This window comes from Mus caroli, unplaced genomic scaffold, assembly GCF_978045245.1.
Source record: "Mus caroli unplaced genomic scaffold, Mus_caroli_1 scaffold_16, whole genome shotgun sequence".
Classification (NCBI taxonomy): domain Eukaryota; kingdom Metazoa; phylum Chordata; class Mammalia; order Rodentia; family Muridae; genus Mus; species Mus caroli.
Window position 1 is genome coordinate 1,885,562 of NW_028227271.1, and position 24,026 is coordinate 1,909,587.

At 54.0% G+C, this 24,026-nt stretch overlaps 1 protein-coding gene across 6 annotated transcripts; it reads left to right on the plus strand.

Moving 5' to 3' along the window:
* The first annotated feature begins 562 nt into the window (after positions 1 to 562).
* Rarg (retinoic acid receptor gamma) lies at positions 563 to 23,244 on the plus strand. 6 transcript variants are annotated; one of them, XM_085832001.1, is made up of 11 exons: positions 570 to 800; positions 1,491 to 1,560; positions 4,839 to 4,893; positions 5,313 to 5,638; positions 16,255 to 16,403; positions 17,070 to 17,211; positions 17,959 to 18,116; positions 18,230 to 18,406; positions 18,657 to 18,861; positions 19,281 to 19,439; positions 21,980 to 23,244. In XM_085832001.1, the coding sequence occupies exons 4-11, from the start codon at positions 5,455 to 5,457 to the stop codon at positions 22,177 to 22,179; spliced, it is 1,374 nt and encodes a 457-aa protein (XP_085688127.1). In that variant the 5' UTR covers positions 570 to 800; positions 1,491 to 1,560; positions 4,839 to 4,893; positions 5,313 to 5,454; the 3' UTR covers positions 22,180 to 23,244. The 6 variants fall into 6 exon arrangements, with proteins under 6 accessions (XP_029325898.1, XP_085688127.1, XP_085688129.1 ...); XM_085832003.1 differs by having other exon boundaries at positions 1,494 to 1,560; XM_029470038.2 differs by lacking the exon at positions 4,839 to 4,893 and having other exon boundaries at positions 563 to 800; positions 1,494 to 1,560.
* Positions 23,245 to 24,026: the final 782 nt, after the last annotated feature.

The following is a 24,026-nucleotide window of genomic DNA, read 5'->3' on the forward strand; positions in this document are numbered from 1 at the left end:
AGTTAAACCAGTTTGCTCCTAGGCCATAGAACAGAGAAGGCCAGGGGAAGGGAGACTGCTTTGACCTGCAGGTGGAGGTTAACTAAGAAAAGGGGACAGTGCCTTCTCCTCTGGTATACTCCTGCCCCATCACTCCACGTCCTGGCAGTGTCCACGTCCCTCACTGCCTACCCTGGGAGGTACCAGAGACCAGCCTGGCAGAATACAGCGTGGCCAAAGACAACTCAGTCTCCCCAAACGGCTGGAAGGGGGATAGAGCCAGAGAGAAAGGGTTGGCATCATGGAGCCCAGGACACTGACCTCTGCCAGCTCTGCCCGGCCTCCCGGGGATGGAGCCACGGAAGCCTAGCAAATGGGAGGGGCAGAGACCCAGGCGTCCTGGGCCGCCCCGCCCAGTCCTCCCCCCCCAGTCACCCCCCCCCAGCCCCAGGGCACCGAGGAGGGAGCCGGGCAGGGGCAGGCGGCAGGGGAGGGAGGAGCGAGGGCGGGAGGAGGAGGAGGGAGCCAGGCAGGGAGGGAGGTGGGGGGGGTAGGGAGGGAGAAAAAGAAAGAAAATATTTTCCGTGTCCCCGCCTGCGGAGTCAGTGTGCGGTTTGGGAGAAAATGTGTCGGATATTTTGGGGCGGTCACGTGGGCGGGCGGGCTCCGAGAGGCCCCGGGATTGTCCCAGCCTAGAGCCGTGCCCCCCTGAAGCCCCCCATTACCGCGAGTCACTAACACCGCGGTGCTCCATCCCCGAGACCGCCCGACGCCGGGACCTCGGGGCTCTGCGGCCTTCCTTCCCCCGCCCTCCCCTCCAGGTGAGTCAGGCGGGGAAGCCGGCTCGCCCGCCTGGCCGCCCTCCGGCCGGGGACGCCGGGGCTCCTCTGCTGAAATGAGCCAGGGGCGGGGGCGTCGGGAGCCTTGGGGTCCTTTCCCTCCGGGGGTGGCCAAACTGTTAGCCGAGCTTACGCGGAGGCTTCCTGCCCCAAGTTGGGGTCAGTAGTGACCCGGGAAGAGAAAGGGAAGATTTTTTTAGACAGAGTGAGGATGGGCCGGGTTGTCTGCCCTTGATTTTGGTGAGTATTGAAGGAGAGCATTTAGGAAAGTCTTGGGCAAGCGAACCTATGTTCCTGTCAGAGAAGATGGGTTTTCCTCCTCTGGGAAAGGATGGCGTTCTTCCACCGGAGTGGGGCGGGGGCGTACTGAAGGGTGGATCTGATGGTCCAAGTACCCTTTCTCCAGTGGATTGGCAGGGCTCTGTAGGGGGACCAGGAAAGATCTAGCAAGTGTCTAGGTGGGTAAAGTGGTCTGTGGAGTTTGGACTGCAAAACCTGGATTCTCTCTGATCTATCCCTTACTGCACAAGTGAGCCAATGAAGGGGAGCTCTTTTAGAATATTCTCGAGGGGAGGCCCCAGTGGAACAAAGCTAGAGTTATAACGCCGCCGGGACAGGTTCAGGAGAGCCCCAGTCCTGGAGTGCCACTGACAGCGCCTCTTTCCTTTCCAGCAGTTTCCACCAGGTCCCTCACCTCAGCCTGGCCCAGTATGTAGGAGGGAATCTCTGCAGAGGCCAGAGGGTAAGAATATGCTTAGTTGGTGGTCATGGGGATGGGGCAGCAGGGATGTCTGACTCTGGGAGGGGACTCAAGGACAAAATGCTCAAATAATTCCCTCTTGTAGGGCTTACACACGGGGCAGTTGGGATCCTACTCCTCAAATTTGAGGCTTCTGCCCTTATGGTTATTCTTCAGGTACTGAGTTAGGGTTTGAGGACCACAGCTATTGTCAGTAAGGATACTTAGAGGGGGTTAAGGGGAGTGTGTGTGTCCAGGGTGCTCGGAGCTTGGTTATCCACACACACACACACACACACACACACACACACACATACACACAGTGGCTTAGAACTGGTAGGCAGCACAGGACACGCCCCCCCCAACCCCGGGGCACACCCCCACCTCTGGCTCAGAAAGCCACCTAACTGGCACCTCCAGTTCCCCCCTCGGCCCCACCCTGCCCGTGCCCTCTGATGCCCACACACATTCCACTGGCGTTGCCTGCCTGCCTCCTGGGTACTGCCCCTCCCTGGGGCCAGTGGGGTAGAGGGAGGGCACCTGAGGATTCAAGGTGGAGAATCAAGGGTCTAGACTCCCCCAACAACGGCATGGAGCCAGGGAAGCTAGGTCCACTACTGCCTCCTGGAGAACAGGCTTGGGGCTCAGGCTAGGGCAGAGGATGCCTGGGTTCTCCTCCCATTCTGGAGATGGGGTCATGGAAAAAGGTGGTCGTGTTTATACAGAGGGGAGGGGGGCAGCGGGTGGAGAGCAACTGACAAGAGCGGCTTTGTTCCAGGCTCTGGAGCGGGCAGGGCAGCAGGGAGACGCCCCCCTTCCATCCGGCAGCCCCCTTCATCCATGCCCTCCCCTCAACTCCACCTCATCTCTAAGAGAAGCTTTGTAAGAACCCTTTCCCCAAGTCAGTTGCCCGCCTTCTAGGCCGCACCATCTGAAGTGGCATCTTGGGAAGAGGGGAGCGTTCTCCGGCTTCTGCAGGTCCCACAAAGAACCTAGACAGTTAAGGCCTCATTTAGGATTTCCTTTGACTCCCGCACTGTTGTCTGACTCTCTTCTACCTGGAACTGAAGTGCGCCCCCTTCCCAGAGAGACCAGACTTAGGAGACAGGAATCTCTGTTACCTTCTTCACCTCTAAGCCTCCCCTCCCAGGTAGTTGAGGAGGAAGCCCAGTGTGAGTTGTCCTTTGCTTACAATGTCCTTGGTGAGGACCAGGAGCCTGAACACCCCTTCCCCTCCACCTCCTGTTGAAGTTCTGCCCTACCCTAGAGGTCTGGTTCCCATCTGTAGGTAAGATGTCAAGACAGGGATGGCTGGAATAGAGAGCCTATTTCCAGTCTAAGCAGAATCTGGGAAAGATTGGGGGGGGGGTGCTCTACCAGTTCATCATTCTTGGCATTGGAGGGGTTAATCCACCTGGAATGTAGCCCAGCCTGTTGAGCTATGGCCCAGGGGCCTAGGGGGCCCTGGACTCCTGGATCCACCTGGGTTTAACTTGGGATGAGGACCTCATGGACCAAGAGAAGGATCCTGGAGGCTATGAGTTAATACTAGGACTCTGGGGACATCGGGTAAAGAGTTAGAGGGTCCTGGGCCTGTTGGTGGCATCTAGTGAGGATCAGAGTCTCCTCTACGGGTTTATTCCTAAGAGTGTAGAGGTTGAGAGAGATGAGAGAAAAGAAGGGGGCGGGGGGGGGGAGGCAGAGGTACAAAGACAAGGGAGAAGACGCTGATCCTAGACAGTTTCTTTTTTTTTAATTAGGTATTTTCTTCATTTACATTTCCAGTGCTATCCCAAAAGTCCCCCCTCCCCTCTCTTTCCCTCCCCCCACTCCCCTACCCACCCATTCCCATTTCTTGGCCCTGGCATTCCCCTGTACTGAGGCAAATAAAGTTTGCACGACCAATGGGCCTCTCTTTCCACTGATGGCCGACTAAGCCATCTTCTGATACATATGCAGCCAGAGACACGAGCTCGGGGGGTACTGGTTAGTTCATATTGTTCCATCTATAGGGTTGCAGATCCCTTTAGCTCTTTGGTTACTTTCTCTAGCTCCCCTAGACAGTTTCTAACAGGGTGGGATGCCCACCTGGGTGCCCACTGTGGTCCTCTGTCCACTTTCAATCGGTCTCCTATGGAGCGGAGTTGCACCCCAGCCCATTAAGCTTCACAGTTGGTAGGTGGTTCAGGAGATCTATGGAGGACCTTTCCCTTGGCCACCGCATGATGGTGTGTGGGACCTGGATTCCCCTTTCCTAGATCAGGGGTCAGGGAAGCTACATTTGAGGGAGAAAAGAATACAGGGAGAGTTTTTAGGAGTCCAGAGAGAGGAGGAGGAGGAGGAGCAATGTGGACTGAGGACAAGGAGGGGGTCTTCTGGTTCTCTCCTAGTAGGGCTCCACCTGCCCAGAGAGCATAGGCAGTGTAGGCTGACTGTGGGATGGCTGGTGACAGAGGGAGAGTTGGGAAGGGAAACAAGAAGTACCAAGGAAGACAGAGGAAGCAATTGATAATTAAAAGGCACTCGGGAAGTACCAAGTACGAGATTTTGACATAGCATTTAGCGTGTGCCCTACTTTATCTTTTTTTTTTTTTTTTTTGGTTTTTCCAGACAGGGTTTCTCTGTGTAGCCCTGGCTGTCCTGGAACTCACTTTGTAGACCAGGCTGGCCTCAAACTCAGAAATCTGCCTGCCTTTGCCTCCCAAGGGCTGGGATTAAAGGCGTGCACCACCACGCCCGGCTTTGGCTACTTTATCTTAAACACTCTGTGCATGTTGAATTAGTGAATCCTCCAAACAACTTTACCAACTGGTGGGTCCTATTATCCTCAAATGGTAGATGGCACAGAGAGATTAAATAATTCCTCTCAAATCCCCCAGCCAGCAAGTGAGGGGCGTCAGTGCAGCTCAGGGAGTCTGCATGTGCCTGTACTCTCCAAAGCCACGTAAGACTCAGACGTTACAGTGGAGCTATATGCTTGCTACCACCACAGTAGTAAGAGTTTGAATTTGGCAGGGCGGTGGTGGTGCACGCCTTTAATCCCAGCATTTGAGAGGCAGAGGCAGGCAGATTTCTGAGTTGGAGGCCAGCCAGTTCTACAAAATGAGTTCCAGGACAGCTAGGGGCTATACAGAGAAACCCTGTCTGGAAAAACAAAACAAAAACAAACAAACAAAAAGGAGTTTTAATTAGTTTATTTTTTTAATGTGCTTAATTTTTATTTATTCTTTTTTCTCTCTTTCTTCTTCCTTCCTTCTTTTCTTTCTTTTTCTTTTGGCAAGGTCTTACTGTGTGGATCTAGCTGACCTCAAACTCTGAAAGATCTGCCTGCTAAAGGTATACATGCTCAGTTTGAAATTAGGTATTGAACCCAGAACTTTGCTACATGCTAAGCAAACAGCCCACCACTGAGCTATAACCCCCCAGTTTGAGTTTTTGAGTCTTGGGAGTCATACTCTCTACTTTGTTAGAGCAGATGTCTGGTCTAGCTAGCTGTGATGCTTCCATCCCAGAACCTCACCAAAAGGTCTTAAATCATTATTTACCTTCGAACCTCAGGTTTTCCTTCCCTGAAGCTAAACTGATTTCTCAGAATCCGTACAACTTTCTGTCCTGCCCCAGTCTGTGGAATTGCAAGTGCCCAAGCCAGGGAGGGTTAGGGTTAGGACGGAAGGACAGCCGCTCACAGACTTGAGTTGCTTGGTGATCCGCATGAAGATTGTCATCTATGTGTCTTTTCCTTTATCTCTTTCTAGGATCCTTGGAAACCCACTGGACAGGCCAGGCAGGGTGGGCACGGAGCCTCCCAGGCCAGGGCAGTGGGCATGGGCGGGGGCTGTAGCTGAAGACCACCCCCGCCCGCTGCAGAGTCCAAGGGATTCCCACGCCGCAGCTACCATGGCCACCAATAAGGAGCGACTCTTTGCGCCTGGTGCCCTGGGGCCTGGATCTGGTTACCCAGGAGCAGGCTTCCCATTCGCCTTCCCTGGTGCACTCAGAGGGTCACCACCATTTGAGATGCTGAGCCCTAGCTTCCGGGGCCTGGGCCAGCCTGACCTCCCCAAGGAGATGGCTTCTCTCTGTGAGTCTCAGGGGTCTTGGGGAGGAAATGAGGGCAGATGGGTAGAGTGTGATATAGAAAATGGACACCCTTGTTGGAAAGGTGGGCAAAGATGAGGGCAGTGGGGGTGGAGTTAGATGTATTTGAGGATAGTATCTATGGATGGCAGTTCTGTTTAAATATGATCTCAAAGTAGAGGACCTAAAACTGCCTCCTGGGGGACTCAGCACAGGAGGCGTCACAGTCCTGTGGACACCTGAGCTTGCTTGTGTGTCTAGTGTCCTTTAAGGCTGCATGTGGTTGGGGGTGGTCGGGAGGACAGGCGGGGGACTAGAGAATCTGATAAGTCAGTCCATCAGCTGTCTCTGTGATGAAGAAGGGCTATTGGGGTTCTAAGGCTGCCAATAGGAAGGAAACTTAGTGCCCGGTGCGTAAAGACGTGTGGGAAAATGCCTGAAGGTTCTGAGGACAGAGGTAGCCCAGTAGCAAAGAGGTAGCTCTTGGTCTACAACATATCTAGACTGGAGCAAGGGTTACTCAGGAGTATCTTCTCCTTAGTCACATGTTTCTGGACTCCTCCCCTCCCTCCTGGTCTGGAATAGTCCCCACACGCTGCAGACCCCTGCTTGTCCTGGGGCCTGTCCTCTTTAGGTTAAGCTTTTCAATGCTGCCAGCAAGTAAGGCCTGAGCTTCCTCTCTCCCTCTGGGACCCTTCTTTGCCCACTTGGCGATTGTCACTCCTGACCAGGAAATGACAGACAGGGGTGTGGTAGGGGGCCTCGGACTCCAGGTTCTGGCACAGGGCTCTGTGTATACAGAAGAGGTTAAATGAAAGGTTTGCCAGGAGCAGGGCAATAGAGACAGAAAAAGAAAGATAAGGACACAGTCTTTATCATGGTGGTTCACACTTTTAATCCCAGCAGTCATGAGGCGAGGCAGGGATCTCTGAGTTTGAGACCAGCCTGGTCTACACAGAGAAACCTGTTTCAAGGAACAACAGCAGCAGCAACAATAACAGTAAAGGTGTAGCTGGGACACTGAGCAAAAGAGAAGGAGGGCCTTTAAGGCAAAGTGGGGACACTGGTCCGCTTTGTATATAGGGGTGACTTTATCTGGAGTATGTGTTTGTTTCCCAGTCCACTTGTAGTGTATGCGTACACAGCATCTCCAAGACTGCTCCTGCACAGAACTCCAGTGTATGCAACAAAAACTGTGAAGAATCAGGAGGGTTGATTATCAAGGATTTATAGGTCTGCTGGTGTTTGGTAGGAGTTACTTGTGTGGCTGTAATACAACGGAGGTTACAGTGTGGTGTTTGGGAACTTCAGCTGGACTCTCCTCCTTTCTGAGTGTCATTCTGTGAACCTGCCTGACACCAGGCAGTGGGAATAAGCCTTAACTCCCGTGAAACGTATTCCTTGCAGAGAACCACACAGCCTAATCATACAGTCTTCCGACTTGATTTCCCCAGGTTCTGTGGGAGGTGACTTAAAGGAGCTGAAGTCAGAAAGGAAGATGGGAAAGGCTGGTGGTAGGAATGACGCTGAGAGACATGGCTGGTACCCAGTGAAAGTCTCCTTGTGTTCTTTGTATCCTAGATACAGGGAGATGGAGGTCAGGGTTCAAAGTGAGGTCACGGTGGTATCAAAAGCAGCAGGCTGAGCCCCATCCTCAAAGGTCATCCTGAAGGAGAGCGCCAACAGAAGAGCCAGCACCAGGGAAGGCAGCTGAGGAGGGTGTGGCGGGCTAGCATGGAGGGACAGGCCCAGGCAGGGAGGTAGCAGGTGGGGTAGGGAAGAGGAGAAGGCCTGGATCCAGACAGTGTGCTTGGGGTGGGGCGTCCGGCTGAAGGGAAGAAGGAATCCTGGAGTTTAGGGACCCTCTCTTGGTGGGAGAGTAACGGACCAGAGGATGAGAGAGTGACATCCCTCCTTTGCTTTGATCCGCTGTCCCTTTTTGGATGTAGCCACCTAATCATAAATGGGAGGGGTGGATCAGAGCCATAAATCTGATGATGACACACCCATACTCACCTACACTGCAAGGAGCAGTGTACTCTATCTCTCATATTCAGTGTACCACCCTCTTTCTTTCTCAGGATAGGAAGGGATGGTTTAAGGAGGGGCCTGAAGCTTCTCCTTGGGGGCTGGATTTTGGATTGAAGAGTCAGCCCCTGGCACCTTGGGGATATCCTTGGTGAGAAGAAGTCTTGCTCCACCTCTTGGGGCTCTCCTGGGGCCTCAGTGGGTGAGGCAGGCATCTTAGAACCCTGTCGTGGAGGAGGGGAGAGGAGAGGGGAGCTGTAGAGCTAGGCAAGCATAGACCTGTGTGCATGAAAAAACGGAGGGAGTGCATGCGCACCCGTGTGTATGCATGCATGCATATGCGTGCATACGGGCCTGTGAACGAAAGGCCAAGTGTCTGGACCTCCGTGTATCTCTCAGGAACACTGATGTGTAGTTTATTTGCTTTTCCAGATTACAGGGGCAAAGTGTGCCAGCAGAGAAAGGATCCTGTGGTCTTGAAGACCTGGCCCAGTTTGTCCTTCAAGTATTGTGGCGGTAATAGCCGCCATGGTGGTGGGGTCAGTGTCTGTGGGGCAGGGACACTGAGAGCAGACTGGCACAAGGAGAAAAGGATTGAAGCTGGAGATGCCCAGACCTAGTCCAGAGGGGCAGCTATACAGGTGCAGACCCAGAGAGGGGCCAGGAGGCACAAGGGAAAAAAGTAAGGAAAGAAAGTCATGGCAGATGAGGGTGGCAGGCAAGCAGGCGGCAGCGAAGTCTTCTCCTGGAAAAAACCCCCAGTGGCTGCCTCTTTCTCCTCCCCTCCCAGTCTCTCCTCCTCCTCCGGCTCCAACTCCAGCCCCAGGCCGACACAAACGGGGCTTTGATTGCAACAGGAAACCTCTCCGGCGGGGGGAGCCGAGCTTGCCGCCGCTGCTGGGGCCCAGGCGGCACCCCCCCCTCTCCTGGCCCCCTACCCTGTCCCAGCCCCCACCCTGCCAAGAGCGCCTCACGTCCTTGCCTTGGGCCTCACCCTCTCTTTCACACCTCCCTCTGCCACCCCCTCTTCTTGTCTTCGGAAGACCCCTCCCAGAGCTCCTCAGGTGGGACCTATCCCTTTAGGACTTACCCTTTTGGGCGGGGCCGACTTTGGTTTGAAATACCTCTTCAGTTTTTAGAGTGAATTTTGGAAGAAAAGGAGGGTTATTAAGCAGGGAGAACTCCAAGTGTGCGATCCTCAAACCTCACGAAGAGGTAGCAAGACCGAGAGAGAGAGGACTTCGCTGTCCTGCTCCCCCAACCCAGTCCAGGCCAAACTCACATTTTTTTTTTTTTGGCCAGGAACTGGTAGAGCTCTGAGGGGTGACCAGGCTAGAAGCCTGAGTGCTGTTGGCCTTCTCAGTGGGGGAGGGGCACATTCTTTCCCCCGGGACCATAGCTTTTCCAGGATCTAGCTGGGAGGGGGGTGCACCCTGGTGGTGGGGATCATAGGGAAGGGGGTGAGTCAGGCACCAGCCCCCCTTTCATACCCCACCAAGGCTGGTGGGGAACATCTGGTTCCCATGAAATGCTAGAGGCTAATGGGTCTAATTGCTGCAATAAGGGTTGGGGGTGCTTTGGGGAAAAGAGGGGCACTAGATTCCCCCCATTTTGCTTTCTATCCAAGGCTATACTGTGTCTTGAGCAAGGGCTGGGACTGATGGCATAGACTGGTCTGATACCTTAATACCTTTTCCCAGTAATGCTCGCAAAGTACACACAGATGGGGTGATGAAGACTGGGGTGCATCTGGTGGAGAGAAAGGGGGGCTTTTGAGAACTCATGGCTTCCTGGAGCCCCCCCCCACTTTTGTGCCCTTCTCCCAACCCCCTCCCTGTGGCCTGGCCACTTCTGGTTCTAATTACCAACCAGGCAGGCCTGACTTAATTGGGACCTTTCAGATTTCGGAGGGGGAAGGGGAACTCACAAGCCTGAAGTTGACTCGTCAAGACTCTTTTTTCCTGTTTTTTTTTTGGGGGGGGGGTACTCTTCATTTTCTAGTTTTTTTGCCTACTGGTTCTATTCCAATTCAGACACTTAGTCCCGGACTTTCTTTTTTTCTGTTTTGTTTTTTTTGGGGGGGGGTGTGGGTACGGTTGGATTCAGAAATGGAGTGTTGGACATTATGGGAAAGTTCACATTAGGTTGGAAAGATCTTGTCTTCGTGCCTGCTGCAAGCTCCCAGTTTGCCAGTCCACCCCAGCCCACCATCGCCATCCGCATTTTAGGTCCTCCTCTTCAGCCCTGCCCCCTGAGTCCCTGGCAGCCTCCCGTTCCCCTCCCCCGTTCCCGCCTTCTTTGCCTACTCTGGCACCCCTTCCTGCTTTTTATTCTTCCAACAGGCGCCCCACTCTCTCAGCACCCCAGTGCGACCCCGACTCGGTACAGCAGATTCTTAGAAAAGTGCGCCCCACCCTGGCTCAGCCACAGCCGCCGGGCGGGGGAAGGGGTCGGGCCGGGCGCCGCTCCCGCTCCCGCTCCCGGGCGCTCCCCGTGTGAGCCGCGCTGACAGAGCCGGCTGGGCCGGCCCGCCGGGCGGTCGGGCGGTCGGGCGGCCGGCGGGCGGGGCGCGGGGGAGGGGGCGGTTTCCGGGAGTCGCCGCCACTGGCGTTGTCCCGGGGCCAGGGTCCCCGATTCGACGCGGCCAGGCAAGGGCAAACTTCTGACGTGGCCAACCCCCTCCCTCGAGCGCCCAGGGGGGCACTGGAGGTGGCACTGAGGGAGGGGCAGCTATTTCCTTTGGTGGGGTATAAGTGACCCTAAGCCGTGAATGACCAGCAGGGCAGTTACTGCGAAGGGGCGGGGGAAGCCCTTAGCACAGTGGAAACTTGGGGTGGGGGCAGTTGTCATTGGGAGGGATCAGTTTCGTCTGAGTCGCAAGTTTGGGACTTGTAGGGACAGTTTAGGGGGCAGTTTGTGCTCTAAAACTGAAGTCAGGTTCTGGGAGAGGGCAATGAGGGAGGTTAGCCGAGGCACTTTGGGAGTGTCAGTCGCGGGATAGAGCTTTGGGGACTTTGAGGGAGGTGGCCCAGCCCTCGGCAGAGGAAGGATAGCCGGAGCTAGGAGGGGTAGACTCCGCTGCGCTGGAGGGGGCGGGGGGGGGGGGGACTCCGCTGCGGAGCTGGCGACGGCCTGGGCGGGGTGGGGCGGGGCCGGGTCAGGAGGAGGTGAGCGCGCCCGGCCACCCGCCCCGAGGGGGGTTCCCGGAGAGTTCACCGCGGGAGCGCGCTCTGGCCCTTAGACCAGGGGTGGGAAGATCGGGAAGGAAGGAGGCGGCAGCGCGCAGTGAGCCGCAGGAATGTAGTATTCAGCTCTGAAGCGCGTGCGCGCGCGCGCGCTCGAAGGAAGAAGGAGGAGTCGGGCCTGGGAATGAGGGGGGTGGAGGTAACGCAGGTCCTACGGGTCTGGATTGCTGCGTAGCGCCGGGCATCTTAAGGCTCCCCATTTACACGGCTATTCTTAACACCCTTGCTTGTGTTGACTTGTACGCCCGAAGAAAGGGTTGAAGGGTGGGGGAAGACGCTGTGAAAGGAAATGCGCATATTTTATTCCTTCACTCCTTCCCCGGATCTCCACCTGGGCACGCGCTTAAGTGCAAATGTGTTCAGACCTCCAGCTCGGCGAGAGAGCATGATTGCAAGCATTTTTCCTGAGCCAGGTGTATTTGCACAAATTCTTGCACCTATGAATATATGTGCTTGCAGATATGCGTGTGCACTATTGCACGTTTGCAAATTTGTGGTGCCTGCCAAGATAAATGCTTGCACAGATGTATGTCTGAGCAAGCGCGTGCGCCGCTCAGCTAGTAGACGTATGTGTATGTGTATGTGCTCCACTCCCAGCTCTGCTCATCTTGGTGCCCGGCCCCTTTCGCTCTCCAGGCCCCACCCCCATCCCTCTAGTCTCTGCTTTTACAAAAGGTCTCCACAGAGCTAGCTGCCTAGGCACCCTAAGTGAGGCAGACGGAGGCAGAGGCTACAGCTTCGCCTTCGCGCCCCGCCCAGTCCTTTTCCCTTGCTGGGGATCCCCCTCCTCCCCGCCCATCCCTTACCCCCCATGCATCTCAGCGCCCTACGCTAGCCCTCCCCCTCCCCCCTCCAGGAGCGGGGCGCTGCGGGGGGAGGAGGGGGAATGGGCTGCGGGTCCTTGGTGTTCTAGCACCCAGTTTCTCTCCAAGCCGGGTCGCGATGTACGACTGCATGGAATCGTTTGTCCCGGGTCCGCGACGGCTGTATGGGGCGGCCGGGCCCGGGGCCGGCTTACTACGCAGAGCCACTGGCAGCTCCTGCTTCGCCGGACTTGAGTCTTTTGCCTGGGCACAGCCTGCCAGTCTACAATGTAGGTATTCGAGCTCGGAGATCGGGTGTTGGGTGCACGAGAGGTTGGTGCTTACAATTTCCTTGTGTAAAGTTTGGGACCAGGGCGCAAGAGGGTATTCTGGTCCTTTCTATATGAGGTACTGGCCCTTTAAACACGAGGGCCTCCAGAGTCCGTCTCCTTTGCGTGTGTGCTGCAGTGTTTGGAGTATATGTGGTTTTTATGGTGGATGTTTAGCTAGGGCTTCGGTTGATGCCCCTCCAGAGTCCTTGGGTGAGAGACTGATATATGTTGCTAGTGTGTCCTTCAGTCCTTAGTCTCGGAGGGCTATGGCACCCAGCACTGTGGGTAGCGTTTGTAAAGTCCATGCTGGAAGTTGGGAGCGTTAAAAAAAAAAAAAATGCAGAGCGTGTGAATCCCTGGTTTGTACAGACTTAGGAGACGTGGGTGTGGAGTAGGGGGTCTCTCCACGCACTGTCACATTCCACCTAGGTTGGCAGATGTTCGTGGCCCAATGTGGGGATGTTTGTTGCTTGAGGCCGAGAGGGCGTGTGCCTTGCGTGGCTGCGGGGGCGTTTTTGGAAAGTGATGTGTCCTAGAGTGCATCCTGTATGCTCTGCTTTTGGGGTGCAAAGGGTGTGCACAGAAGAGTGAGAAAGCTGGATTCTCTGTTCATCCTCATTAAAACAACAACAAAAACAAACAAACCAACCTGGAACTGTGTATGTATTCTGTTGTCTTGACAGATGACTTTTTCTGTGGCTCCAACACCACTTAAGCAGGAAGGGAAAAGTTTAAAGCCAAGTTTGGAGTGGGGGGTGGTCTAGAAGTGACAGCTGGTAGGGGGTGACAATCGTAAGGCCCCCAAATATCCATCTTCCCCCTCTCTGTAATGGGAGATGCCAGGCTTGGGGCCCAGGAACCCCTTTCCAGAGCGGCAATAAAAAGCTAGGGATGGAGAGGCAGTAAAAATAAAATCCAGATGAGAAGCGGCTTTGAAGCCTGGGCCACAGTGCCTGGCGGGGGTGGGCTGTTGGAAGGGGCTGAGAGAGGAGCCTGGGACACCCCCCAAATTTACTGGGGGTTGGCACCGCACTCGCAGTCTGGGTACGGATGACTGCAGACCTAGGCTCGGGGGTGGGGGAGCACTCTGGGAAGGGGCGGGCAGCGGGCGGGGTGGCTGGCGCTGGGGGAGTGTGCACGCCGGGTCACTGAGCCCCCGCCAACGCACCTCGCTCCTTGGCACTCAGCAGCGCTGTTTACAAGTTCAGTTTTTTTTTTTTTTTGGTCCCAGGGCAGAGTTCTCAGATTTAACTGGGATAGTGGAAAGGGAGATATCAAACAGGAGACAGTACTTTGGGATTGGGTGGGATAAGAAGTGATGTACTATTTAAAGGCTGAAGATGGAACTAGTACATTGCACCAAGTTTCTATGAATTCTTAACCTTGCCATGCCCAGTATAATGGGGAACTACTGGGCACATTGGCTGGCATCTGAGTCAGAAATATCTGGGTGTGTGTGTGTGTGTGTTTGTGTGTGCGGGGGTATTGGCTGTAAGGCTCCTAGACAGGGACTATATATATTCTTATTTAGGCCTCTGGAGGCATTTTGGGCTTGGTAGCTCAATATTTTTGCATTTCCGGGCGTGGTGGCGCACGCCTTTAATCCCAGCACTCGGGAGGCAGAGGCAGGCGGATTTCTGAGTTCGAGGCCAGCCTGGTCTACAAAGTGAGTGCCAGGACAGCCAGGGCTACACAGAGAAACCCTGTCTCGAAAAACCAAAAAAAAATATATATATATATTTTTGCATTTCTGTTTGAGCCAGTAAGTTTGGCCAGTAGTGCAGCCCTGTCACACTCAGAGGGAAGGTGGTTTAAAGTAGGGGAGGATTGTGTGTTACTGGCTTTTGGATGGAAACTTTAGTGTCCTAGTGTTGTGCTGACTGAGTGTGGTGTTTGGTAGTAGAGCTATTTAGCTCATAGCTCTGTGACTTGTCATCTACCAACATGGAGCACTCATGCCTTGATGTTTGTGCTTTCCTCTGTTTAAAGGTCCAGCCCAAACTAAGGCAGTGCCCACTGTAGGTCTGTCTGCTTTGGTGTCTGTGTCATGTTGGCCTGCAAAAGTGTGTGTCTTCAAGGAGATTGTGTGCTAGATTGTGAGTCCAGGCAGCTCAAGCTCTGGGCCTTGCAGCTGGGAGCGTTTACAGCCGGTTATAAAGAGTTTGTTTGAAGCTCCGCTCAGCCTGGCCAGGAATTTCCTCAATTTCAGCAATTTGGGCTTTAAAAGGAGAAAACCCCGAGCCCACCCCCTCCTCCTCAGCAGGGGCCCCTGCCGAGCCCAGGAGCGGTGTCCCTGTGCTGAGGTCTCAGCTCAGTGTTGAAGAGGGGACCCAGAAGACCTTGCCAGCTTTGCAGAACCCTCCACCCACAGCGACCTCAGAGCCATCGCATGGCACTTTCGGATACCGGGGGCGGGGATGATGTGCCAGAGGGGTGCTGAGAGAGGGTGCCGGTGCCATTAGGATGGGAAAGGCTGCCCAAGGGCAGGCTCTCTGGGGCCTTCGTCTTATAATTGGCTGGTGCTGCCTGCTCCATGCCAGCCTGACCGCACCCAGGCCTTGCGCAAGAGAGGAAATGAGGAAATGAGGCAGCTCTCTGTGGGTAGGGAGGGTGTCAGTGCAGGAGAGAGTACCACCCCACGCACAGGCCTGTGGGGACCCCAGGATGGGCTGAAAGTGAGGGCCAGAAAGGCCTTCCAGGCTTCCCCCAAACCTCCCAGCACCTACCATTCAGGCAACCCCACCCCCAGTCTTGAATAAACTCCCTGCACCCTTCCGCCCCCTTTCTTTTGAGGGGGAATCTAACTCCAGCAGGATTCTTATGCTAATTGGGTGCGTGGGGGGTGGGGTGGGTGGAGAGGGCTTCCCTCTTTGTAAGGTGGTGGAGCTGATCTGGAACCCCCAACCTATGGCCTCTTCTGTCCTCTCGCTACCTTGGGTCTGGTATGGACTTGTGACCAGGTGGGTTACATGGCATGGGAGGAAGGACGCACACAGGAGGTGCATTCAAAGGACGCACACAGGAGGTCTTTAAGATCCACCCCCCCCCCCAACCACTTTTTTCCAAATGCGGGCAGCAGGTCGGTCCTGCAGGCTGGATAGTTTTCAGATATCCTGAGCTTCTGAGGGTGAACCCTACACTCTCCCAGCCTGTGGCAGGCTTGTCCTCTCAGCAGCCTCCTGTATAAAGTGTGGGCTCCCCCTACTCTGGGCCTTGGCTAGGACTCCATATAAACTACAATTACTGTTTTCTGAAGCAGTTCAGGAATGAAGACAGGCTTGGAAAGGGTCTGGGGCAGCTCCCTTCCCCCTCAGCTCTGTTTACCCAGTGTCACCTGACCCTTTGCTACACCCCAAACTACTCCTGGATCTAAGGGCCTGAGTGAATCCCTGTTTTCCTCCACAGCTTCTTTCACTAAACGCCACGTAGCTATGGTCAGTGCCCCTGAGAGCCTTGGCTCCCCAGTCAGCCGACACTGAGCCGGTCACTCAGCTGCTAATGCCTCTCTTCTGACCTGAGAGCTCTTTCAGAAATGACTTACATTAAGTCATTCAGCCAGGTGCCAGCTGTAGGTAGCCTGTAACTGCTCCATTTGCCTCTACATCTGTGGCCCTCCTCCCCACCCCCACCCCCACCAACTGCTTCCAGGGGAACTCTGGGATTACCAGAGTCAGGAGTGAGCCCTAACCTTTCACCTCTATGCCCCTCCCCGCCCCCTTTAAAAATGTGTATGGTGTTCTGTCTATATGTATTTTCACGTGCCATTTTTGTGCCTGGTGCCCATGGTGGATGGAAGAGGGACCTGGTTCTGTTAGAACTGGCGATTACAAATGGTTGTAAACTACCATGTAGATGCTGGGAATCGGACCCTGGTCCTCTGGGAGAGCAGCCAGTGCTCTTACCTGCTGAGTCCCAACCAATCTTCAACTTTATGGAGCAGAAGCAGAGAAGTTAACTCCTTGGCCTGGAATTTGCAGAACTGAATGTTAATGTAGAAGAGTTGGCTTGATGGGGGTGGGGATGGGGTAGGGAGCAGTGGTGGGGCCTGAAATCCCAACAAGCTACAAAGAGTGGTGGTCTGGGCTTTCCAGGGAGTACCTGTTAAGGGATTATGCACAAGGGTGACAACAGCGGTCACCAGCAGGTCCCAAGAAAGAGAGGCCATGGGATGAGGGTGCTTCTGCTCATCTTCTCGTGCTGCTTTTCATTCAGCGGTGGAGACACAGAGCACCAGCTCGGAGGAGATGGTACCCAGCTCTCCCTCACCCCCACCACCTCCTCGGGTCTATAAGCCATGCTTTGTATGCAATGACAAGTCTTCTGGCTACCACTATGGGGTCAGCTCCTGTGAAGGCTGCAAGGTGCGTATGTGGTGGGGGCAGGTGAGTTTAGCACTCAGAGTTGGCTGGGCTTATACCATCAGAGACGGGAACACCAGGCTGACTGGCAATGTGGCTTAGTAGGTAGAATGCTTGCTTAGCATGCTTGAGAACTCAGCAACACATCAGAGACTCTCTTACGCCAATGTTCTAGAGGCAGAGGCAGGCAGATCTCTGTGAGTTCAAGGCCAGCCTAGTCTACAGAGCTAGTTCCGGGACAGCCAGGGCTACACAAAGAAACCTGTCTTGAAGAACCAAAAATTAATGAATAAGTGAATAGATGAATAAAGATCATTTTAAAGGTAGGGGACCCGGTACTGTGTTCACATGAGTGTTTTTGTCTGTGTGGTGAAGGGACTGCTTTGGGCATAAATGAGTAACTGGTCGTGCATGGTGCTGTGGACCTAGCTCAGTGGTAGAATGCTTGCAGCATAGTGTACAGAAGGTTTTGATAGTGTGTGTGTGTGTGTGTGTATGTGCCCGTGTGCGCGCGTGCTCTCCCATGCATGCGTGTACACACACACACACACACACCACATGCTCACGCACGACACGACTGGTCAGGTCTAGCTAGGGCCAATTGTTTTGCTTGAGAAATACTGGTATTCCCAGCACCCTGTTTAGTGACACTCCTGCTCCCAAATTTAGGGCTTCTTCAGACGCAGCATTCAGAAAAACATGGTGTATACATGTCACCGTGACAAAAACTGTATCATCAACAAGGTCACCAGAAATCGATGCCAGTACTGCCGGCTACAAAAGTGTTTCGAAGTGGGCATGTCCAAGGAAGGTAGGCTCTCTCCCATCCTGTCCTATCATGCGGCTGTCCCCTTTGCCATCCAGCTTCCCTGACCCTGAGACCTAGCCACCCTGTAACTGCTTTCTTCTCCAAGACCATTCCCATTAGATTAGCTCTCTTCACCCTGTAGCTTCTACTTGGTGGAGCAGGAGGGTTGGGCTCATCCCTTCCCTCTCCTGTTCTTTCACAGGACAGATCCTGAGATGGCTCTGAGCTGGCCCCTCCTTTCCACTCCCCCCCCCCACCATTGTGCTGCCAAGGCTATAAGTGGATATCCTGCCTGCATATCCTGCCCCCCTCCAACCCCCAGCTCCTGCAGGGCAACCGGAAGGGCAGGATGGAGCCGAATTGGCCTGGGGAGGGAGCATGGCTGTAGGCTCTGGGTGGGGCTGGGGCAAACCAGCCTGGAAATAGGAGATTATGTAGCAGAGAGGGAAACTAAGGCACTAATATGTATTCTTAAAGAGAACTGAGCCCATTAAGCTAGGATGAGAGAAGACATCCAGGAGAGTCTGAGCTGGGCGTGGTGGCACACGCCTTTAATCCCAGCACTCAGGAGGCAGAGGCAGGCAGATTGCTGAGTTCGAGGCCAGCCTGGTCTACAAAGTGAGTTCCAGGACAGCCAGGGCTATACAGAGAAACCCTGTCTCAAAAAACCAAAAAAAAGAAGAAAAAAAGAAAAAAAAACAGAAGGAGAGTCTGAGGGTCCTGATCCTTCTCTTTGCCTCCAACCCCAAGCTGTAAGGAACGATCGGAAAAAGAAAAAGGAGGTAAAAGAGGAGGGCTCGCCCGACAGCTACGAACTGAGTCCACAGTTAGAGGAACTCATCACCAAGGTCAGCAAAGCCCACCAGGAGACTTTCCCCTCACTCTGCCAGCTGGGCAAGTACACCACGGTGAGGAGTGGGCAGAGTCTGGGTGAGGGCCTCAGGAACGGGCAGGGAAGTGGGGAGAGTGCCCAGGGGAGCCTTCATGGCTCACTTCTTCCCCCCCCCCCCCCCCCCCGCAGAACTCCAGTGCAGATCACCGGGTGCAGCTGGACCTGGGGCTGTGGGACAAGTTCAGCGAGCTGGCCACCAAATGCATCATCAAGATTGTGGAGTTTGCAAAGCGACTGCCTGGTTTTACAGGGCTCAGCATTGCCGACCAGATCACGCTGCTCAAGGCTGCCTGCCTGGACATCCTAGTGAGTTAGGCAGATGAGTTCTGGACCACTCTGACCCTTTTCCACCACCACGCCCTTTAGCCCTCTCCTCCACCTAAGCTCTTTTTGTCTTAGCAGTTCCCTCCTGGTTTGCCTAGCCTCCCCTTTCCAATCTCGAGTCCCACCTCTCCACCTTACTCCTCAGGTTCAGGCTTTCCTTACTGGGAACCAAACTTACTTAGGAATCCTTCCTCAGGAGCAGTACTAAGTTTTCCTTACCCCCACCCTCCAGATGCTTCGGATCTGTACAAGGTATACCCCAGAGCAGGACACCATGACATTCTCGGATGGGCTGACCCTGAACCGAACCCAGATGCACAATGCTGGCTTTGGGCCCCTTACAGACCTCGTCTTTGCCTTTGCCGGGCAGCTGCTGCCCCTGGAGATGGATGACACCGAGACTGGGCTACTTAGTGCTATCTGCCTCATCTGTGGAGGTGCGGGGGCGCCCCCTGGTGTCTGCATGGGCTCCCTCTCCCACCAGGGACTCTATCCAGACCCTATCCCCACTCTGACCAGGTGGCAGGGTCGTCCCTGGGAATTGTTCCCATTGACTGTATCCTACAGACTTCTCAGCTTAAGTATAGACTTTCTGGCTAACCAGGCTAAGGGAAAAAGAAGGAGGCAGAGTCCAGAGGACGCAGAAGCCCTGGATACAGTGCTGAGATAGGAATTTAGTGGGAGTGATATTCTAGAGCAGCGTCATTGCTGAGAGGTAAACACAGGGCCTTATGTCAGGGGAGCTAACCAGGAGGGCTCAGTGACAGGAGTAAAGAGTGGATGAGATAGCTTTGAGGTCCTCCAAGTAAGGTCTGTCAGGCATCAGCTGCCTGCCTCATCCACTGTCCTTGTGTAGACCGAATGGACCTGGAAGAGCCCGAGAAGGTGGACAAGCTGCAGGAACCCCTGCTGGAAGCCCTGAGGCTCTATGCCCGGCGACGGAGACCCAGCCAACCCTACATGTTCCCAAGGATGCTGATGAAAATCACCGACCTCCGGGGCATCAGCACTAAGGGTTAGTTCTGAGTCAACTCTCTCTCCCTCCCCAGATCTGCAGGTCTCCTGAGTCACACAGGTGGACAGGCACAGGCAGCGGGAGAGAGGAACTGAGAATCCAGGGACCTCCACGGAGTCCTGGTGTGTGTGTGTGTTGCTGGGAGAGGAACCCTGTGCCATCCATAAACTAGGCAAATGCTCTATCTGACAGCCTAGCTTCCTTTCCTTTTTATTTTAAAGATCATTTATTTATTTATTATATGTAAGTACACTGTAGCTGTCTTCAGACACACCAAAAGAAGGCATCATATCCCATTACAGATGGTTGTGAGCCACCATGTGGTTGCTGGGAATTGAACTCATGACCTTTGGAAGAGCAGTCAGTGCTCTTAACCGCTGAGCCATCTCTCCAGCCCTTCCTTTACTTTTTTTATGCCTTATTTTTTTCTGTCTGGAAACTAAGGCTAAACTTTTTTGGTTTTTTGAGACCGGGTTTCTCTGAGTATCCCTGGCTGTCCTGGAACTCACTCTGTAGACCAGGCTGACCTTGAACTCAGAAATCCGCCTGCCTCTGCCTCCCAAGTGCTGGGATTAAAGGCGTGCGCCACCACCGCCCGGCTATATCATGGGTATTTGATAAACATTGCCATAAACGTTATTAAGATCCTGCCTTGCAACAGCTAGAAAGCTCTGGATGTTAAAGTCTGGCTGCCATACTGGGTAACAGAGCTGTACGTCTTCAAAAAAATATTTTACAATATTTTACAACTAGCCCCCAGGAGGTTGAGGCAGGCAGGTATCTGTAAATTCAAAGCCAGCCTAGTCTTCCAGAACAGCCAAAGCTACACAGAGAAACCTGGTCTTGAAAACAAAAATAAGCCAGGCAGTGGTGGCACATGCCTTTAATGCCAGCACTTGGGAGGCAGAGGCAGGCAGATTTCTGCGTTTTCAAGGCCAGCCTGGTCTACAGAGTGAGTTCCAGGACAGCCAGAGCTACATAGAGGAACTCTATCTTGAAAAACCAAAAAAAGAAAAAAGAAAACAAAGAAATATTTTATGTTTATTGATCGATCGATTGATTGTTTGATTGCATATGGGTTGTTCTTGTCACTGCATGATGTAGAGATGGGGGGGCGGTCACAGGAATTATTTCTGTTCCACATTTTGTGCAGAGGTCAGAAGACAACTTTGTACAGTAGATCTCTCCTTTCAGCTTTATGTAGGTTCTTGGATCAAAGTCAGGTTGTCAGGCTTGTACTTGTGTCAGCACATTGTACACTGAGCCGTCTGCCATCTCACAGACCCACAGTTTTGAAAGGATGTTGAGCATGGTGGTGCACGCCTTTGATCTAAGCACCCAGGAGGCAGAGGCGGGGGTGGGGGTTGGCAGGAATCTCTGTGAGTTCAAGACCAGCCTGGTTTACACAGTGAGTCCCAGGACAACTGGGACTACACAGAGAAGCCCTGCTTTAAAAAACAAACAAACCATGCCGGGCGTGGTGGCGCACGCCTTTAATCCCAGCACTCGGGAGGCAGAGGCAGGCGGATTTCTGAGTTCGAGGCCAGCCTGGTCTACAAAGTGAGTGCCAGGACAGCCAGGGCTACACAGAGAAACCCTGTCTCGAAAAACCAAAAAAAAAAAAAAAAAAAAGGAAGGAAGAAAAGATGCCAAAAGGGCTGGAGAGATGGCTCAGGTGCTAAGAGCACTGGCATTTCTTCTGGAGGTCATGAGTTCAATTCCCAGCACCCTTATGGTGGCTCACAACCATCTATAACTGTAGCCCCATGGGATCCAGTACCCTCTTCAGTGTGCACACATACATGTACACAAGACACCCATATAGATAAGTAAATAAATCCATAAAAAGACACCCTGAGAGTTGGGCATGTAATTGTAACACATAGAAAGCAGAGGCAGGAGGATTGCTGCCAGTTCAAGTTCAAGGCTGGGCCAGAGCAATATAGCAAGATTCCATCTTTAAAAAATCGAAAGAGCTGGAGAGATGGCTCAGCAGTTAAGAGCACTGACTGCTCTTCCAGAGGTCCTGAGTTCATTTCCCAGCAACCACATGGTGGCTCACAACCACTTGTAATGGGATCTGATGCCTTCTTCTGGTGTGTCTGAAGACAGCGACAGTGTATTCACATATAAATTAATCTTTTTTTTTTTTTTTTTTTTTTTAAAAAAAGGAAAAAAGAAAGGAAGAATGGGACAAGAAATGAAGCTGCATGCTTTAGACTGTACCTCTGACCCCAAGGATGGCTGTAGGTTTCGGGTCACATGACAGAGGTCTGAGCTAGCCAGGGCTCCTGTCTCTAAAAACAGCAAAGAGGAAGCTTTGAAAAATGGAGACAGGCAGCGCAGGTTAGGTGAAGTTCAAGGCAGGGTGGGAGCACCTAGGGAGCACCACACACGAGAGGGGAGAGGGTGAAGTCGGTACCCAGACGTGGCAGGTCTGAGGTAGGAGCACCTGCGAAGCACAGGGCGGACCTGCACCCATGCGTTTCTGATCCTTTGCTCACTTCTGCTCTTCCAATCCTCGTCACGTCTCTCTGTAGGAGCAGAAAGGGCTATAACCCTGAAGATGGAGATTCCAGGCCCGATGCCCCCCCTGATCCGAGAGATGCTGGAGAACCCGGAGATGTTTGAGGACGACTCCTCGAAGCCTGGCCCCCACCCCAAGGCTTCCAGTGAGGACGAGGCTCCAGGGGGCCAGGGCAAAAGGGGCCAAAGTCCCCAACCTGACCAGGGCCCCTGACCTACTCCATTGTGGGGTTGGGCCCCAGGCAGCAGACTGACCATTTCCCAGATACCGCCAGTGACTGGGGGAGGACCTGCCCCGCCCACTCTCCACCCTTTCAATGAGCTCGTTATTTTGCCAAAGTTTCTAGGGGTGCCTGTGTTCATCCCTGTCCTGTTCTAACTGGGTCCCTCTACAGTCCCGAGGGACTGCTGCGCACCTACCAGAAGAGCTGGAGAAGGGGCGAGCCTGGGTCTAGACTCTAAAATCTCAGCACTGCCTTTCGGATTCAGGCCACAGGCTCCCCACGCAAGAGGAGGCCCCGCCTTCCCATAGCCTTTTCCTCTGCCAGGTGCTTGGGCCTCTGGGAGCAAACAGGAACACTAGAGACCAAAAGGGGGGCCCCCCCGAGGGAGGGCTGAGCCCACCCTTGTGCCCCACCCTGAGCGCTTGACTCTGTGTGATGAATCTGCCGCGCTCAATGCCCCCGGTGCCCCATCCTAATCCTCCTGCCGGGTGTAGGGGCAGGCTGGGGCCTGCGTTTCTGGGGTGGGGCCTGAGGGGGAAGGGAGAATGTGAGCCCGTCCTGTACCTCTGCTGAAGTACAGCACTCATCCTGGGCCCTCCATTTTATAAGCCTCTCCCTTACTCCTGTCTTGTGCCTTGGCCTCTCATCTCAGCCATCAGGCAGGGCCCTCCTACACTACAGAGGGGCCAGGGGTCCCTCTCCTAGTGCCTTCTACCCTTGATCCCCCCAGAGCAGCTTGGCCCCGGGGAGGGGAGATGCTGCTTAGCTGATCCCACCTTGACCCAGAGGAAGCCTCTATTTATTTATTAGCTTTTGTTTACAGCCTGGAAATGACCCCTTCCTCCAGGGGTCTTGGGAGGGGGAGCCCAGGGCCTCTGTGACCCCTTCCTTTCTTTCCCCAAGCCCCCAGTTTATATTTAGCTGCCAAATAAGATTCCTGCAGGCTCCCCCTTTTCTCTGGGGGGTTAGGGTGCTGTCCCCTCCCCTCTGTTTACATCTCCTACCCCGCTGTTCCGCATATTGCTGAGTTTTCTATTTTTGCAAAATAAAGTGATGGAAACTCAATCCAGGTGTGGATCCCTCTAAAGTTGGGGAGGTGACCTACAGACCTGGAGGAGGAACTGGGCCCAGTGGTGGAGCTGCTAACGGACTTTATAGTTTTCTTAGGGAAGCAGAATACCGAGGTGGCAAGGGAGGGGCTACAAGCCACCCACCCGAGCCACTCTGAATGGCCTCTCCCAGTCACCAATGAGTTCTTGCCATTGCTGGGATCCTATGGGTTCATGCTACACCTAGGTGTGTGTTTGCCTGGGATCCTGTGGGTTCATGCTATGCTGAGGTGTGTATTCGTCCCCTCTGAGCTGCCATTTGTTTTGCAAGTTGTCCCTGGGCCTGGAAGACCTGCAGCACACTTAAGCTAGTGTGTTTTTAGAGTTTGCTTGTTTGAGAAAGGGCCTCACTGTAACTCAGCCTGGCCTCCAAGCCTCAACTCCTGAGTGCTGGATCACAGACCTGAGGCACCACTCTTTGCTCAGTGTTGAACTGACTCTTTAGGGACCTCTGCCCCTTCTACAGCCCTATCTGGTCACTTTATCTCCTAATGTTCTTCACCGTCTCCTGCAGGCCTTCACTCTGTCCCACCCCTTTGGAAGACCTTTGCCTGTTACCACTGTCCCTTGCTCTCTGTGACTTCCCCTAAATCCCCCACTGAGCCCCGGGACAGAGCTTTCCTTACCTTGCTCCTGGCTATCTTCATCTTCATCGGTGACCTGAGCTATGGGAAGGAGGTGGGTGTGGGATGGGAGAGGCAAGAAGAGGAGGGTGGGAAAGCAGAAGA